The sequence below is a fragment of the Dendrobium catenatum genome, unplaced genomic scaffold (genome assembly GCF_001605985.2).
Source record: "Dendrobium catenatum unplaced genomic scaffold, ASM160598v2 fragScaff_scaffold_1055, whole genome shotgun sequence".
Classification (NCBI taxonomy): domain Eukaryota; kingdom Viridiplantae; phylum Streptophyta; class Magnoliopsida; order Asparagales; family Orchidaceae; genus Dendrobium; species Dendrobium catenatum.
In genome coordinates this window covers 154,383-174,734 of record NW_021319517.1, presented here as the reverse complement: position 1 = coordinate 174,734, position 20,352 = coordinate 154,383, and the positions used below count along the sequence as shown (strand labels likewise).

The 20,352-nt window shown below is 32.8% G+C and overlaps 1 protein-coding gene across 1 annotated transcript; it reads left to right on the top strand.

The window, feature by feature from the left end:
• Nucleotides 1-17,750: 17,750 nt before the first annotated feature.
• On the top strand, nt 17,751-18,563 carry LOC110100687 (probable CCR4-associated factor 1 homolog 11). Its single transcript, XM_020828298.1, has one exon. The coding sequence runs from the start codon at nt 17,751-17,753 to the stop codon at nt 18,561-18,563; it is 813 nt and encodes a 270-aa protein (XP_020683957.1).
• Nucleotides 18,564-20,352: the final 1,789 nt, after the last annotated feature.

The following is a 20,352-nucleotide window of genomic DNA, read 5'->3' as shown; positions in this document are numbered from 1 at the left end:
ATTGATCCAACTATGCCTTGGCTCTTAAGCTATAGTATATTGTTCCTTTGTTTTTATCCTTAGCCATCCTTAACCTGACCTTTCTTAGAGAAAAGTTCAAACATGAGATCAATTTAGAGAGCCATAATAATAATTAGGAGGATGAGACATAAATATTTGTTTGAGCTATTACCTCGTAATGAGTGTGATACATGTTTTAGAAATAATAGAGTCAATAAAGTTGCTAGAAGTAAATCTGAGAATTTGAAGAAATTTCAATGAAAGGGGAAAAGTAACTACCATGCTTGTATGAATATTATTTAAATTTTAGTGGAGACTTATCCAACAGCCATCCTCTAATAGCTATAATGAGATAATTATCTTATGACTGTAGTCACCCTACAACTATCATCTAACTAAAACCATATTACTACCATATCTCATGCATTCTCGTTCACTTTAATAGAAATAGAAACTTGTATCACGTCTTGAAATCATATTTTCATCAATTGAGGGAAGTGATCTATATTGCAGATCATTCCAATTAGGCCAAGCTTCATGGTTTTTTTCCTTCAAAATTTTTACATAACTTTTTATATCCTTTTCATTCTTTTTTATATCTATGTATGTATTGGATCTTCATGAAAAACTAAGACATACAATTTTCTCGGCCACCAGGAATTTTTTTAGCATTCAATAAGGTCATATATATAGAATTTCCCTTTTGAGTAATTATATTTAGATAAAGTTAATTATGTGGAAGTTTAAATCGACTTGAATTATGAGTTTGTATGGGGGCTTCTATTACCAGATTGTATCCAAACTACAATTCTTTATCTAAGAAGTCTAACCCAAATCATAGTGAATCTCAACAACCATTATTTATAGAAAGGTTTGTCTCAGATCAAAGTGAATAATCAAATCTTTGAACCAATTTAATGTTTCCTTTTGACTTCTTCGTGCTTCTAAATGAATGAGTAGAAATAAAGCTTTAAATCCCTAATGTTATAGGAGTCAATTATTCAAAGTAGCTCGTATATGCTCAAACATTTTCTTTTATTAGACTTTTGTGTAGCTCATATAAGCTTTAAATCCCTAATTGTATACATGTAACTTTATGTTCAAGTTGACATACTTATTAAAAAATTTTATTAATATTTCACAGAGATAATAATTATGAACAAGCCAAGAATGAAGTATTTGATTATATAATTTAGCCATTATTGCAAACTCATTTGACTATGTGGGAATTATTGTTGACTCCTAATACAAATTTCACTTTAATCATCTAACTTATTGTGAGGAAAATCTAATCTAACACATGCCTTAACAAGAATGTATATGTAATCATTGGCCAAATATTTGATTGTTAATCTCTGTTGTATACAATTTTAATGAGCAAGCAGTCAGCAAAACACTTTCTAATTATTAATAGTTCATAAAAATGTTATTGTATGATATTTAGAAATCCTGTCTTAAAGAGAAATCTTATGGCTTCTTAATAAAATTATTTATTTAATAATTAATTTTAAAATTAATTATATTTAAAGTGAAGAAAAATAATTAAAGAGTTTGTTGGCACATTACAATTCTTGGAAATTATAATAAAAGTGAAAAAATCTAAGATTAAAACAATTAAAATCATATATATATATATAGCACTTGCAAGAAGATATATCTATTATAGTGTGCCAAACAAGGTTCAAACCTATCATTACAACATATAATCAAGAGATAATAAAATGTTACTGCAGCTATCCAGCTACAACATAAGCATAAGATGTCTAAGGATGTACCTAACTGAACATCTACTTTGTGCTAAGTCATGTAGTATCTATTTTGCTTGATATATATGATTTTATTTAAAAAACTATTGTAATTTATCATGAGAGCTGGTTTTAGTGCGAATGATCTAATGGATGAAAAAAAAGTCATTTTACCCTTAAATTTAAAGCTTATATCAATACAGATATTTTAAAAAAAAAATTCTATAACTTTTCCTAATAGGAAAATTTTCTTGTAGATTTTCATAAACTTTATTTTGTTGAGAAATAATGTTTTTATAATATGTTTTACTAAAATGTGAGAAAATGGTTTGACTTTTACCAAAGGAAAAAATAAATCTTTAACTTTTAAAAAAATTGCAGCCACTTCAAGCAATCCTTTAGAAAATGGAAGAATAATGTTAGGAATTTGTAGGTACAATAGTTAGTTGTTTATAAAATTTTTAGTTATCTCTCTTTCTCTCTCTCTCCTTCAAAATTATATAATATATTTTAATGTAAAGACAATAGTTGAACTCAATTGTTTTTGAAATATAATTTAAAATTAAAATTAATTATTTCGGATACATGATGAATGCGAGTGCTTATTAATTTTTTTATTAAAAAGTTTGATGTATTATAGCTCAAAGTGGTTTCTAAATCATTATTTGATGGGCTCATTATCCCTTCACGCTTGATCCTTGCGTATTACATGCCTTTGGTCATAGATGCCATCACCATAAATTTTTTATCATGCATACATATGGACAATCAACGATGATAGCAAATATAGAATGGTATATTATCATAAAAATTATTTAAATATCTTATAAATAATTTTAATATTTATAAAATAAATCATAAATAATAAATATTTAATTGAAATGTATGTAAATCATAAATCATTATTTATATTTAAATTTTGAGAGAATGAAATTATAGGTCACTCAGCCAACCATCTCATTTTTTTTTTTGGTTTATTATAAATATGCAGTTTACTTGTGCATGAGAAATGAGGGCCAAGAACAATTCAACCAAACCCTGAGCCATTGCTTCTCCCTTTATCCCTTTTATATTTTTCACCCTCGTAGTCATTTATTCATGGTCCAAGCAACAAATCAGAACTCTGATGATGCCTGAGAACATGCCCGAAGCCATTTCTCTATACTTCCAAGATGATCTCATCATCAATATTCTTTTCAAGCTTTTAGGAAAATCCATAACTAGGTTCAGGTGTCTTTCCAAATCATGGTTCATCATCACCACCAATCCCCAATTCCTCCTTGAACACACCCGTTGTTCCACCAATTCCATCCTAATTCAAACTACTGATAACCTTTTTTATGGCTCAGCTCTCTGCCTCCTTAACCTCCAACTTGTTCCTCCCATCACTGGCACTGTTCTTCATATGCAACGTTAAAGGAGAGCCGATGAAGTTGTTGCATCTTGTGATAGACCCTTTTGCCTCGTTGACTCATGGAATATGTCTCTTAATGACAACCAAGTCCGAACTCTCCACTACGTCCTCAATCCTCTAATTGGGGCGCAAATGGACGTTCCAATTCCAACATCCCATATGGATCAACTTCTGGGTTTCTACTTCCACCAATCAACATGTGAGTACCATTTAATTCGAAGCATAGGCTTCAATCCCATCTTTGATAAGGTTAAGTTGATCTTGCTTGGACAAAAGCATGGAGGCTGATTAATGGATGTTCAAGTATAGGATTTGGGCAAATTTGAACTTCTATAGATATAAATGGAACTCTCTATTGCATTGTATACAACAACAATGTGGGAATTTTGTGTGGCACACATATTATTTATATAAGAGGAAAGCCTTGTCTCTCATGATTCCTTCTTAAACAGATGAGCAAAATATTACAATATTTGGTCTCCAAAATAACCATATTGACATTTTATTTTCCATTCAATCAAGACTAATACTTATCTTTTTTATTTATTGTTTGGTGTGGAATGACTTGTTATTTGTGAACAATTTCAATTGATACAATTTTTTGAAAAGAAACAACCAAATATTAGAAAGAAGGATAAAAAATATTAGAGTTTTTTATTTTATGGATTGCTCAATGTAATGAATTTATCCATAATTTATGAAGAAGAAAAATAATTTTGATAGAAAAAAATGGATAATTATAGCCATGCTCACATTTCTAGTACTTATTTATCATTTCATTCTCGTACCTAACAAGGGATAATGATCGACACTTGTATGTGCTATAGTATGACCATTGTTTTTTAAAGTAAAGCTTTTAAATCAATAGTGTACAAAATTATGTCGAGGATTTCTCGTCCATGAGCTTATAGTTTATAGGCACCCTTTTGAAGATTGTCCTTTATGAGATATAGTCCTTTGGAACTAGCATAGAATTTTCTCATCAGTTAATGTCTCCTTGTAACTTCAATCTTCATGAAAACAAGATATCAATGTTTGAATATTCATGGAACAAATTGATTACTCTAGAAATGTTAGCTACAACATCCTTCCTTTCCTTTAGGAAGTCATGGTTGACTGCTTTTCCTCCCTTATTTCTTTAGATTCAATCAAATTTTTTTTCTCCAAACTAAGGTCAAATACTATGATGCCCCGACACTTCTTCTTAAAGAGGCGTGCAGTGTCCGACACGTATCCGACACTACAATCGTCTGACACTCGTTTGACACGTGTTCGACACGCCGAAAACCTGCCCGATTAAAAAACTATTAAATACAAATTAGACACGCGTGTCCGACAAGCATATCTTAAATATTTTATGAATTTTTTTTTTAAATTTAACTTCTTGTATTTATTGGGATTTAAACTAAATTTCTTATTTTTATCGACAACATCAAATCAATGTCTGCACTTAAAACTCATTCATCGAATATTCTCATTTTCATTTCTCTTTGGCAGTAAATATATTTTCATCTCCTCTCTCGATGATTGATAAATGACATCGATGTCTGACTCTCAACATCTTAATACTAATCATTTTAAGCACAAATTCTAGTTAAATGACTTCTTATTTTTAAAAGTATACTTATTTAATTTTTAAACAATATTTTTAAACTATAAAATCTATAATACCGTGTCTAACCCATGTCTTTGTTCTATATTTTCAATAATTGATATGTCTCATGTCCGTGTCTTGTCGTGTCCGTGTCATCGTATCCATTTTTATGTATCATAGGTCAAATATCTCCTAGGTACTCATCATAGGTTGTTAGATATCTATGGTGATAGCCATCTTGTAGTTGAGGCTAGGTAGAATGTAGACTCAGGCTTCGTCATCACGCTCTCTCTCCTCAACCCTAGCACCGCTCGAGCGATTTAGGGTTTCCGCCTCCTTCGTCTTCTCGGCCGATCTCTCCTGCTGATCCGTGGAGCTTTCGTGTGATTTTTCAAAAGATCGTTGCCTACTGGGGTGCTTTGTTGCATTTGGCCCTTCTTGGGCCTAAGAGCTATGGCGGGGGATGCTTCCTTCTCATCTTGGGGGAATGTTTCTTCGAAAACTCAAGTTCAAAACAAAGGGTTTTTTTAATATTGATGCTGATACGACCTCTCCGTCTAAATCTAGATCTTTTAAAGATGTGCTTGCCAGTTCTGCATGTGATATCGTTTCATCTCTTACTACTTCGACCTTTAACGGAGTTCCTGCTGTTTTAATTTCTGATGATGAAGTTCTTACGCTTGCTTCTCCTTTTCGGTATACCCTTGTTGGTAAATTTGGTGTTCGACGGCCAAACCTTGATGCTATCCGATCTTTTTTTGGTAATCTGAAACTTACTTTTTTGGTAATCTTAAACTTACGGGTTTTTTTTCTGTTGGTTTACTAGATTCTAAGCATGTCGCGATCCAACTTTCGAATGATTTGGATTACAGTCGGGTTTTTGCGAGAAGATCTTATTTTATTTTGAATTGCCAAATGCGTATCTTAAAGTGGACGCCATTTTTTGATGTTAAGGAGGAATCACCGATAGTTCCGATCTGGATATCTTTTCCTAATTTAAGATTGCATTTTTTCAATCCTACGGTTTTACACGCCTTAGGATCTATCTTTGGTCGCCCCTTGCAAACTGACCAAGCCACTGCTTCTAGAACTAGACCGTCGGTTGCTAGGGTTCTTGTTGAAGTGGATATTATTAAAAAACATGCTAAGGAAGTTTGGGTTGGGTCTAAGACATTACGTTATTTACAAAAAGTTGAGTTTGAAAAAATTCCTGATTTTTGCACTCATTGTAAAACTCACGGGAACTCTATAGCTGAATGATTCAAGCTGCATCCGGAATTGAAGAAAATTCCCAGCAAATCAACATGATTGGTGGAAGAAAATGGACCGGCTATAGATAGACCAGAAACTGCCACCACGGTGACAAATGAGGAAGTCCAAACCAATGTTGAGAAGGATGGAAATGTTTTACTAGTCGACTCCAATACGATGCCTAAGGAGAATGTGGTAACTCCTACTATCTCAGCTGGTATTCCTTTAAATCTTGATGATAAATTGACTAATGAAAATAGTGCTTTGCCTGATATTTTTATTTCTGTCGACTCTATGCTTCATAACTCTTTCTCACCTCTTACTCTCGTTAATACCGAATACAAGGAAACTGATTCTATTACTGAGAACAGGGAAAATGCAGTGAATAAGGAAACTGAATCTGTTGAGGAGCATGAAGAGGGGGAATACTTGCCTGAACAACTTTTGACGAATTTGACAGATAAGATGGTCAGTAAGGGTAATAGTATAGTTATTACTACTGATGGTATTATGAATAAGGGAAAGCAAATTGAGGAAGATTGGATTTCTAAATCCAAAAGAAAAAAAGATAACAAAATTAAACTCTACCAAGAAACTCTCGTTCGACGAGGGCTCAAACTTCTATAATAAAAACTTCTAAATGATTAATACGCTTTTGTGTGAATGTTAGGGGTATTGGTGGTTCTGATTCGAAAACAGGGTGAGAATTTATGTCGTGTTCACAACATTTCTTTTTTTATTCTTCTTGAGCTTTATTTCTTCGGATAAAAAGATTCTTATTGCTTCTAGTTTGGTTTCCGACTCTATAAGTTTCTCTAATTGCTACTAATAAAATAATGGATTCATGTGAAAAACTATTTTAATGTTTTCGGTTCATTTCCTGATTTGCATCAAGTGGTGAAATGTTACTATCTCGTATAACCGTTTCAGTTTTATGCTTCTTTTGACTCTATGCTGCATCTACTAGAGTATGGTCGTTGGCCCTTTAATGGGATGTTTAATGATTTGCTCATCATTATTATGATTTGGTCCGTGGTGTGTTGGGGGTGACTTTTAATATCATCTCCTCATGCTAATGAAAGACGGGAAGGTAACCCTTCCTAATATGAATTGGCCATGGATGTTTTAAATTCCATGATATCTTCGAATCAATTTAACTGATATTGGTTTTTCTGGTAGTTCCTTAACTTGAAGTAGACAATATTTGGGCAAAGATTGATAGTTCCTTTTCAAAATAATGATTGGATTGGCAATTTTCAACATGCTCGTGTGCAACATTTAAGTAGAACTCTGTCTGATACACGCTTCCTTACTTTTGACCAATTTTCTGACAGCGATCTGACGGGTGTCCTAATTGCTTTTAATTTCAAATATGTGGCTTAAGCATGATATTTTTTGGTTAGGGATTTCTTAGTGTTTAGCCGCTGCTGTGTATTTTCTAGTTTGGTTGGGGTGCTCTTGAGTCTTAGGATGTTAGCTGAAATGAACTTTTGTTTTCCGCTGATAATAACATCTGTGGCAATGGCTAGATTTGGGCTATAAATTAGTAGACTTAAACAACTTTTAAGATGGTGGGAATAAACATGTGATTCCAAAAAATATTTTTTAAATATTAAGAGGGGAATGAACGATAAAGTTTAGATTGCCGAAATTCTTACCCTGAATAATCCTTCGCTGGACAAATTCTAAACTATTCTTGATAATTGTAGATTTCCCTTTTTATTTGCATAATCAGCAAGAAATTTTTTGGAAACAAAGGCTTCTTCCTGGCTATTTTTATTGGAGGAGGTGAGTAGATAACGTGCTTTTTTCCAATGCGTGTAAGCTAATAAAAATCAGAATTAAAACCGAATATATCATATTAGTTGATGAGAATGGTTTGGTGATGAAATAATTTGAGCTATTTTGCTAGTTCGAGTGTAGATTATTTCAAGAAATTTTCAATTGTATTCAAAACCTATCACCCCTTCATTACCACTAATGTTCATACCGAATTTGCTGAATGATAATGATAATTTTTACCTTACTCAAATCCCTCTGAGGAGAAAATTTCTAGCACTATTAAAGGCATGAATGAGGAGTCGGTGGCTGGTCAGGGATGGGTTTACTACTCTACTATTTTTTGTTAAAACCTGGATATCATTAAATCTGATGTTATTAATGCTGGGGCATGATTTTTTAATGGAGCCTTACCCGAAAGCTTTCTCTTGTTACTAACATTGTCCTTATTCCCAAGAAAGAGAATACTACTTTTTGGAATGATTTTAGACCGATCAGTCTTTGTACCTTTTTTAACAAACTTGCGGCGAAAATTATTGCTTCTAGATTATCTTTACTATTCTGCCTAGAATTATTTCCTCTATCAAACTGTTTTTGTTAAAGGGAGGAGCATTTTTATAAATATTTTTTAGCTCAAGAACTTGTGCATGAATATTAACATTAAGAGTCCTGGTGGAAATATCCTTTTTAAACTTGATATTACTAAAGCTTATGATAATTTAAACTGGGATTTTTTGTATAATGTTTTGAATTTTTTTGGTTTCAATCAGTCTTTTATTCAGCTTATTAAGCACAGCATTGATAATGTTTCTTTTCTATTATCATAAATGGTAGAAACCATGGTTTTTTTAAATCCAGTAATGGGCTTCGACAAGGTGATCCTTTATGCCCTTCTCTTTTTATTATTGCGATGGAATATATGTCTAGAGGTTTGGATCAACTTTATATAAGATTTCCTAATCTCAATTTTCGTACTGCTAGTGGATTTCCTATCTCTCATCTTAGCTTTTTTGCGGATGAATTCATTATCTTTCTAACGCTTTCTATTAGAAATGTTGATATTTTGGTTAAATTTTTGGATGATTTCCAGGATGCTGTGGTCTTGCTATTAACAGGGATAAAAGTAATTTTATCACTGGTAGTTGATTAGTACTATCCATTCTAACAAGATTAAACGGGTTTGTCGGTTCAATCCTGCTAACTTGCCCATCAAAATACCTTGCCACGCCTCTTTATAAAGGTAGAAGAAGATTATGCTCTTTGAGAATATTTTCACTATTTTTCAAAAAAAATTCATGCATTGGTCGTCTAAATTTCTCTCGTTTTGTGGTAGGTTAACTTTAATTAAAAGAGTTTTGAATTCTATACCTATCTTTATTTTTCATACTTTAAATCCTCCTGCTAATGTGTGTAATAGATTGGAAGATTCTGATTAACAAGTTTTTCTGGGTTCCTCTTACAACAACTCTGGCATTAGATGGGCTAAATGGTTTAAGCTTTGTGGTGTTTATAAGGAAGGAGCTCTTGGCTGTAAGTCTATTTCTGATATGGTTAAAGGTTTTTCTCATTAAGCTCTGGTTCAATTTTCGTTCTAATATTAGTCTTTGGTCTCAATTCATGTTAGCTAAATATTGTAAAGGTTTGCACGTTTAAATGCACAGTATAAGAACACTGACTCTGCGGTGTGGAAAGGATTTGTAAATTAAAGAGGTAGCTGAGTTAAACATCCAATGGGGTCTTGGGAAATGGGGATGTTGCTCTGGCAGGATGACTGGTTGGGTTTTGCTTCCATTGACCGAATTCTGAATACTGTTACTCTGGAGAATGTTAAGGTGAACGCTTTCTTAGTTAATGGGGAGTGGAATACTGATAGACTACGTGAGGTTATCCCTTATGAGGTGGTTGCTTTGATTTTAAAAATCCCATTACAATTACACGTTAAAGATAAAATTCTTTTTAAAATTACTGCCAATGGTAAGTTTACTTAAAAGGATTTGGGAGCTCTTAGATATAAAGAGGAGGTTAATCATATTTATAAAGCTTTGGGCATAACACTATTCATGTTTCCTATTCTTTACTTACTTGGAATACCTTAAGGGTATTTTGCCTGTGGATACTAGATTATGGAACAAGGGTTTTTATATTGTTTCTAAATGTCAGTGTTGTGCTAACATTGAGAGTATTTATGACATTTTTATCAATAGTTTGATTGCTCGGAAAGTGTGGAATCACTTCAGCACTTTGGCTGGCTGTGGTTGCTAATCACGGTGAATTAAAGGATACACTTACTTTATGTTTACTAAAGGTAAGGGCATATTCTTAATCTCTTACCCATCTTGATTATTTGGTATTTGTGGAAAGCTAGAAATAAGTCCAAAATGAGGGAATCAAAATGGATGAAAACCAGATTATTGCTAATATTAGGAACAAATTTACAGTTAATTTATGTTAATTTGATTTCTTGCAATAATTTTAAACATTGTAATGCTTTAGCTGATTACCTGGGGTTAAATGCTGCTGCTAATGTTGAGGTGAGGAGAGTTCGTATTGTTAATTGGGTGAAACCCAATTTCCCCTTTGTGAAGTTAAATAGTGATGGTTCGGTTGGTATCAATTGTGTGGGTATTGGGGGGATTATCGGGATCATCTTGGTAATCCTCTGGATTTGTTTTCTGGCCCTTTGGCTGTTTGCTCTGTTATGTCTGCTGAGCTCTTGAGTTTGAGTTATGGCTTGAAAGATGTTAAATCTGGGTTTTCATCATGTTAATATTGAAGTTGATGCCACTTCTGTTATTAATGCTATTTCTGAGAGTAATGATGGCAACCCTCAGGATTTCTACACTATTAAAAAAATTAAGATAATGATGAGTGAGCTCTCCTGCTTTATTTCTCATATTTACCGTGAAGGGAACGCTTGTGCTGATTGGTTAGCTAAGTATGGGGCTCAAAGTTCTATTCTTCAGAATCTGTCTGTTATTAATCTGCCTTCTCCTCTTAAGGGCATGATTCTGTTAGATAAAGTTGGTTTTCCTTATATTCGGCATGGTTAATTTGAATTTTTTGGTGTCTGGGGAGCAGATGATTCTTGTCTGGTTTCGTTTTTTCTGGTACTGATGATTCGCCCTGGGGTTGTCTGGATGGTGTTAGGCAGCATTCTGTTTCAGGAGTTTTTTGTTTTCTTATTGTTTCCTGTTATTTTTCGGTGATGATATGACTTTCTGGGTATTTTAAGAGCTGCAATGGTAAGGTGTACATGCCTTTGGTGAACAACTGGGCTAGGGATGATATTTTGGCAAAGTTTTTTTGGATTAATATGGATATCCTGCTGTCCATGGGGCAATTCTTTATGGTTTTGTTGTTTCTTTTTCTGTTGTAAGTGTGTTTCTAAAACCATTTTTTGGAGAGGTTTTTGCAGTTCTTTTCTTGGGTGCTCCAAATCGTCCACAACTGCAATCTATCTCGGTTAGAATTTTTTTGTGCACTTTATATTTTGGTATTCTGATTTTGGCAGGAAGTTTTATGCTGAACGAGAGAATTTTTCATTTTCGGTTTTTGGGTTCTGCTGAGTTGCAGACCAGTACTAAATTTTGCCTATATTGTAATGGTAGAAAAAGGATCCTTTGGCTCGTAGGACTTATTTTTCTTCTTGATTGTAGCTTGTATTAGCGTAGAGAGCTGGAGGATCCTTCTAAGGACCTTGTAACCGATTTTTACATTAACGCGTAGGCCCGCTAGCGTTTTCAACTAAAAAAAAATAGGTAGAATGTAGACTCTCATGTTGACCAAGTTGTTTTATATGCCCAATTGATCTACGTTAATTCATTTACCAAATTCTCTGGATTCTTAATAATTTTCATCTTTAACATTTTATTATTATGATGGTTTGTTGCTACTATCTAACCATCAGATCAAAGGTGTTGTACCGTGGAAATTTTCTAGTTAATCTTATAATTGGTGCACAAGTTAGTAAGCTTCTTACTAGTGAATAATGAATCATTGTTGGACATGATGTATAACAGTTCATCCAAATTTAATTAAGGTTTTTGGATAGAAAAATTTTAATTATGACCTTGGATGCTAATAATGGTAGGGTCTCTTTGGCCCATTTTGTATAGTGGCGTGCTACACAACAAAAAAAAATAAATTTTCGTGTTTCCATATGGAGGTGATCAATAAAGTCCATCTCTCGAAGGGCAACAAGCTATGGTGACATGATGGATTTCAGCTGCAAGCTTGGGCAGCGGTTTTGTGGGGGCACAGACCCCCTCCCCCTTTAAAAGTAATACAATTCTTTTTTTTTTAATGTTATTCTTATTATTATTTATTCTTTATTAAAATAAAAGCTAATCACCTATATTATTTCATTCATCTATTTATAGTTCTAACTTTTATATGAAAATAAATTATGTTAGGATATTATACTCAAAATTTGATCATGATAAATTAAAAATTTTAGAATTTATTTGTAAAGGTAATATAAGTTGGAAGATCTTTTTTATTATGACTACAATAAAAAGTAGAATATAAAATAGAATAAGTAATTAGTGTATAAATGTTATTTTAATTACTTATATTGAGAAAGAAATGTTTGATTGCCTTGATAATGATGTAATCTTTCAAAAATTTTAGATGATGATTAGTAGGCTTTATAAATTGTGAAGTAGTTATCTATTTTATTTTTTTAAACTATTAAATTTAAATTTTTTAATGTTAATTCCAATGTCAAGCATAAATGAAAAAAGTTAAGGGAATATTTAAAAAACTAATTTGTGTCACCATTAGAAAAAATTTCTAACTCCATTAGTTTTAAGCTGGTTTGTTAGAGAACATTGCCATTAATTTGGTAACTCTTACAACTTATTGCAAATGCCTAGGCATCATTCCTAATGATTAGCTAATAATAGCCTTATTTGAGTACCTTTCATGTAAGGATTTTGGTGTTAAAATAAGTGTCACATTCTTCTAGTTTACTTCTTCCAACACCTCGTAAGCTTCTCAAGGATTTATGCGTTAAATAAGAAGTAGTATTTAAAGTGTGCATTTTTAAGTAAAAAGTCACTTAAGCATTTTTTTTGTGTGTGCAACAATTTCTCAAAAGAAAAAAAATTAAAGGAAATTCAGCAGAACGTCGCAGTGCCAACATCTCAGTGCCTTAGCGCTCGAACGTTGCGGTGCCAAAACACCTGAAGGAGAATATTTTGTGCAAAGATATATATATTTGCGTTGTAGCCCTAACACTTCAACATTGCAACGCCATTAACCCATCATCACAGTGTTGTAATTCCGATGTCATAACATTGTGAAGAAGAAATTTTAGTGTTCAAGACAGAGAGATTGGCGCTACAACATTAAAAGTTTAGTGCCAAAGCTGTGAAACTTCCATGTTGTAGTGCCAAATTATCCCAAGAATCACGATAATCTTAGCATGGATAGTTTCACACATGATGCACCATGATGATTCATACATATCGTTGCAATGCTATAACTATTCAGCGGGGTAGTTATATTTGAGTTTTGCATCACCACACTTTCTGTGCTGTAGTATTACGAGCAATTAGGAAGTTATTTGTGTATGAAGTAGGATTAGAAAGCTGATTTTCTAGTAGGGGAGACTTTTCTGTCATAATTTTCTTTCATTTTTCAATTGAATTAGGGAGTGTGAGTGAGCGGGTTTGTAAAGAAAATTTGGTGCAAGCATTTGAAAGAAAGACAATTTTGTAGCTTGTTACTTGGTTTTGTCCTTCTTACTTGGCTTTTATAGTTTTTATTCTATATTTAAATAAAGGTTGTGATTGTTATTTTATTAAATAGGTATTTTAGTGGTTGATTTCTTGTTTTGAATTTATAATTTGATGGTGGTAATGTGTGCATTGTTAGATTAGGTCTATGCTTGTATTTTGCCAATGATTATTTCTATTCTCCTCATGTTTCATTTAATTGTGATTTGGCCAATTATATTTTAAAGTTCAGTGTGAAGTATGTTGATTAGAGTAGATATACTGCTAGTTATGACTTGCTAGGATTCTAATGTGCTTGATAGAGACAAGGAGTTAGGTTGGCTCTTATTCATAATAAAATTTTTATTGAATATTTATAAAATACAAAACTTAACATAATTAAGATACCCACTGATTCCTCAAGGGAATGAAACTCTTAGCACTTTATTACTTGAATGGATGTGCACTTGCATATAACTATTTTAGCCGGTAAAGTTTTTGAGCTCTGTTATTGGAGAATAAACAAGTTTCATAATAAAGTATGTAACATTTATACATGAGCATAGAGATCTACTTGCCCAACACTTGTTTATTTTATCTGATTGATTGATTATTAACATATATATTACTTTATTTTTGTGCATTGGATGCAACTATAAATTTGTATAACCTATTGGGCCATTTGCACATCTTTTGTTATATTTATATAACTGGGGCAAAGGAAAAATACTGGTGGAGTGAGGTCATGGTTTTAATCTTAGAAGTACTTTTCTGTTGTAGATAGATTATTTTATAACTATAGAATAAACATATTGCATTGCAATTAAGAAATTCATGATTATTCTATATAAATGTTATAATATAGGGGTTATGTTCAGTGTTGGATGTTAAATAAATATTTTGTGGGGCTAACATTAATTTCATACTTACTGAGGGAAGCAATGTCTGCTAAATGCTTTTTTATTTTTTTCACTATTTTTTGACTGGGAGTTCATCAATGCAAACTTCAACATTTTTGTCTTGTTGGCATCGGAAGATCTTTTTCATCAATCTTTGATAGGTTGTGACAACATTTCTTTTTCGCCGAAGGGCATGATTTCTGAAGCAGAAACTTTCAAGATTTAGTGATGAAACTAATTTTCGCCTCGTCTTTTTAGAAAGCACTTTAATTTAGTAGTATCCGGAGAAGGCACCGAGGAAGCTTTAGCCAAGAGAAGCTAACTATCGCAACTCAGGAAGCTCTCATGGCTGATATGCATCGTGTGATCCACCTCCTTCATATGCTTTTCTCGTCGTTGCAGCTCCCCCTTGGTCTTCTTCGACACTGAGTTCACACCCAACTCTGCCCAGTCGAGCGCTACTCTCTGTTTAAATTGAACACCGACGAGATTCGCCCCATTCAGGTCGGCAATACTCTCAGTGACAGCGGCACCTCCACCGCACGCCACTTGGTAGTTCAAGCTCTGCGAATGCGAACTCTGCTACCGCCCTCACGCTCCCGGCTCAATTGCCCTGTTCGAGTTTTCTGCGATTAATCTTTTACCGCGGAGCTCGTCGGCGACTTCTCTGAGTTGTGAGGTGTTTCTGAGGATGAAGAATATATTTTTTGGTCTGGGGAATGATGGCGAGGAGAGGAAAATGCCCTCTGAGGGGCGTATCTTTTTGGTTTAAGGTTGAAAACAATTCTGTTAATGATGTAGTCGACTATTACCAAAATTAACCATCAATGTCGTGATTCCATGGGGAAGTAATTAATAAAATCCACCACTCAAAGGGTAGAAGGCCATGGTGACATGATGAATTGTAGTTGCAAGCTAGGTTGTCGAGAACATTACAAAGGAATTGGCAACTCTTGCATCTCTTGTTATATGTTATGTTGTCAACCCTTCATAAATCAGTCTCAATCATATCTGCTATGTTGTTAGTAATCAGTCTCAAATCACTTATCATCAGTTAAGTGACTTTGATTTAGGATGTCGTAATTTCTATCCGTCGATGTTTCATATTATATCAAAATTTATAAATTAAAATTTGATGTCCTGGGTACTCATCTTAGAGTGTTAGATCTATGTGGGGACCGGATATAAAAAAATTAAAGTTATAATATAAAAGAAAGAATCACAATATAAAAAAATTATCTTTGCAGAAGGATATGATGTACAACCTCTTGTTAGTTGGTTTCAAGTAACTCTCTATATCTTTCATTTTCCTTGGTCTAATAAGTACGTATTTTTTAACCACATACATATTACAATTTTTAGACTAGATTAAGGCTTCGTTTGGGACGGCTTTTTTACTGCTTTCTAAAACGGAGTTTTAGTACAAAATTTTTTATTTTTGTAGTAAAACTCCGTTTTATAAAGCAATAAAAAAGCCGTCCCAAACGAAGCCTAAATTTTCATAGATCTTGAAGCTTCCACCATTATATGGAAACTTTCTAGCTTGATGTCGAGTGTATGTGACAACACAAAATGAGTTGCGAAGAGGTCAATCAAAGTTGTCTTCATAGTTGGATGGGGTCTCCACGATTTATTGGCTTCTTGATGAGTACTTTGACAATATAACAAATTTAGGTAACGTGATTATGGTCATTATTGTAAATGAAATTTTTAGTTATCATAAGTGTTGAGATCCTTTTGCTTGGGAGTATATCACTCATAGAAGTCCTTTTGAATTATTATCATAGTTAAAACAATGGGTAAGATCAAAGGAGGGAGAAGGATATCTCTAAATCCCTTTGAAGGAGAAAGTGCAACTCTCTTTTGGATTGGTAGATGAGGTTGGCAATACACCCTATTTTAATAATGAAATGTTTGGATATCACTCTCCCTCTAATGAAATGTTCAAGAAAGGTTTGTAGATCATTTGATCATCCAATTGGTTTTAAAAACATTCTAGGTACAGTTGAAGTTGTTGATTTGGACCACGTTTTGAATTGTTGGGTTAGTTTCATCGAGATTTTCAGTTTAGTAATAAATTTGTTGAAACAAAAAATTTTTCAATTGAATATTTTCTCGAGATTCATTGCTCGGTCATATTTTTTTTATAACTTATCATATAGTAAAAAGTAATTTACATCAAGTAATAAATTTAACAATCCTAAGATGATATGATAATTCCTCATGCAATTTCTAAAACTCATAATATATATTTTCAAAATTTATAAATTAAAATTTTACTCAATATAAACGGTATTTTCTCTTAAGGCACAACATATTTATGATATATGGTTTTATTTCATAAATAATTAAATAAAAAAGATATTTTTATTAAAATATTAAATATTATTGATAAGTTAAAAATTGTCTCTTTAACTTCAATTTACATTAAGAAAGTAAAAATAAAGAAATAAGTTAAAAACGTTTTAAAAAAATATAAATTATTTTAACTTTTTTTTTTCATTTTTATAACATTTATTAATTTTTTATCGATATATATAAGTGTTAATTTATTTGTGTATAACATTAATTACTTTATAGTCTATTTAATTTTAAAAAGCAACTAAAATATTCTCAACTGGCAACAGACATCGATAAGAATGTCCTATTTATATTTTTTTAAAATTAAATTTCACCGCACAAATTGAAGTTAAAGAGAACCCTAAATCTAAATCCTAATTTTAACAATTTAATTAAAAAAAATCCAAATTTCACTGCATAAATTTGTCAAAGTCTGAACGGCACAACAAATTTATGATATATGTTTTTATTTCGTAAATAATTAAATAAAAAGATATTTTTTATTAAAATATTAGATTTGTCTCTTTAACTTCAATTTACATTAAGAAAGTAAAAATAAAGAAATAAGTAAAAATGTTTTTAAAAAATAAAAATTTTCTTAACTTTTTTTCATTTTTATAAAATTTGTTAAATTTTTATCAATAAATATAAGTGTTAATTTATTTGTGTGTAAGTTTAATTACTTTATAGTCTATTTAATTTTAAAAAGCACTAAAATATTCTCAACTGGCAACAGACATCGATAAGAATGTCCTTATTTAGATTTTTTCAAAAATTAAATTTCACCGCACAAATTGAAGTTAAAGAGAACCGTAATTTGTAAATCCTAATTTTAACAAATCAATTAAAAAAATCAACTTTCACCGCATAAATTTAACAAATTCTGAACGGCTCATTCCAAATTAAAAAAATAATAATAACTGTTAATAAAATATATATATACCATTCTACGGCAACTCAGAACTCATTCGACATTTTTACTGCTTCCAAAAATTGCGCAAGAAATCTCTCATGGCTGCTCTTCATCACGTCGATATTCGAAACTTCTACATCGAATCGGCCTCCTTCATCCAATTTTCTCGTCGTTGCCGCTCCCCCTTCGTCTTCTTCGACACTGAGTTCACACTCAGCTGCATTTTCCGACACTCTAAGCATCACACGCAGCTCTCCCCTACCGAGCGCTACTCTGTCCTTAAACTGAATTCCAACGTCATCCGCCCCACTCAAGTCGGCATAACTGTCAGCGACGGCGGCACCTCCTCCGCCACTTGGCAGTTCGAACTCCAAGACTTCGACCTCCGCAGCCACAGCCATGCTCCCGGCACAATCTCCCTTCTCGAGTCATCTGGGATAAATCTTTCCCGGAATCGACAGGTTGGCATCCCCTCCACCTGGCTCGCCCGCCTTCTGCTTGATGCGGGCCTCGTCGGTGACTTCTCCAAAGCGACATGGGTAGCTTTCCACGGATGCTACGATTTCGTAATCTTGTTCAAAGCTCTATTTCAGCTGACGACGAACATGCGGGTGATGCTGCCAGAGACCATGGAGGAGTTCATGGCGCTGACAAAATGGTTTTTTGGTGGCCGCATATATGATGTGAAGTGCTTGATAAGAAGATGTGATGGGCTTTACGGGGGACTGGAGAAGGTGGCAGAGAAGCTAAACGTGAAGCGTGCGGTGGGGAAAGCACATCAGGCGGGATCTGATAGTTTGCTTACTTGCCAGGTGTTTCTGAGGATGAAGACGATTTATTTCAGTCTTGGTGATGATGGAAAGGAAAGGAAAATGCCTTATAAAGGGCTTATTTTTGGACTTAACAATTGATGATATGATGATGATATGTCCTATGATGACAATTTTTTTACAGAACATATTCATTTATAAAGGTTCTCAATGTGGAACATTGTTGATATGTAATAATTCTGAAAATTAAAAGAATTTTTCTTGTTGATTGTTTACATTTTATATTACACTCTTCATTTTTGAACGCAAAATGAAATTTTCATACGGTGGCATATCCATATAAAAATCTGATTATTTTGGCCTATAATTTCATTTGAGACAATTTTCTTACTATTTTTTAAAATAATTTTTTAGCACAAATAAAAATTTTTAACTTAAAAATTTTTATTCTAAAAAATTGCTTTATGAAGCAATAAAAATGCTATTCCAAATGAAGTCAAAATTTGATTAGGATAAAATTATATACATTAGATTGAGATTACTGTAAATCTTTTATGTCATATAATGGAGCAGTAATCTTAATATACAGTTAACTCATAAAAAATTAACAATATTGAAATGTACGTTACGTAATTGTTTTTTATATTAAGGTATTACCAATTAATGTTTTTTTATCTTAAAATTAAGTATTTAAAAATTCTAAATATTTTAAAAAGTTAATAATAAGCCCATAAAGATAGCTTAAATTTTCGCCCATTGAAATCCTAAAATATTTTTTTTTGGAAAACTACCTGAAATCTCAAACGCCTCTCTCTCTCTCTCCCTCTCTCTATCTCCTCTAATTTGGCCGCTCTTTTAGTTGTAATAAATGCTAAGGGCTAACAGATTCTCCCTTCTGGCAAACCGAAAAAAAAGGGTTCAAATTTCAATCTCTCTCTCTCTCTCTCTCTCTCTCTCTCTCTCTCTCTCTCTCAGCTGCAATTTTAAGGCAAATTAAAACCTCAAATTAACTTTTTGGAGGATCGCGCCACGCAAGTTGGAAGGCGAACCGGGCTATATTTGGGGCTCGAGCTCGGTATTTGACAGTTGAGCTCGACTTGAACAACACCTAACTTGAGCTCAACTCGGCTCGTTTGCACCACTAATCCTATACCTGTGGGGTTAGTAGCTAGTAGGTTTGTCAAGTGATTAGTTACACCGCAAAGCACCTTCTAAGGAGGATGGTAGCAAGTAAAAACCCCGTTTCAAATAAAAAAAGTTTAAGAATGAAAAAAAAATTGTAAGAGAAACAACTGGCCTAAATGATATTATGGGAGAGCGAATAAACATATGACATACACAGACAAGCCAGATAGAATTAGCTCCATTACTTAGATACAAATGATATCAACATATTTTTACATAATTTTTTAACTTCTTGAAAAAAAGAAGGAACCTCATAAAATCTAAAATGTAGATTGAAATCATAAAACTTAAGCTAGGAATCTGGACATGCTCATGTATCATGCCTATCTTGTTCTTCAGCTTAAACATATGACAACTCGAATATTACTAGGGTTCATCTTAAATTCCATGGCTAACACGACAAAAACAATAACAACATTTTATGGGGTTGCACTTCATTTCATAGTTGTTGAGGGAAGTAAAGATTTAATTAGGCTGACTAAAAGTTTTTTGTGGCCACTTTTTTATTAAGGAACTAATCCATTGAAGCTTCAAGATTTTTCCCTTTTGACTTTTCCATCAGTCTATTATAAGTTTTGTTAGCATTTTTACTGTTGAAGGCTATGACCTTGTGGCAGAAACATCCAATGTCACTGAAGAAATTTTTATTTTCTCATCCTCTTTTAGGTGCATTTGGGTTTAGTGGTATCTTGGGAATCCATCAAGGAAGTTCATCCTATAGAATTTAACAAGTAAATTGGCAAAT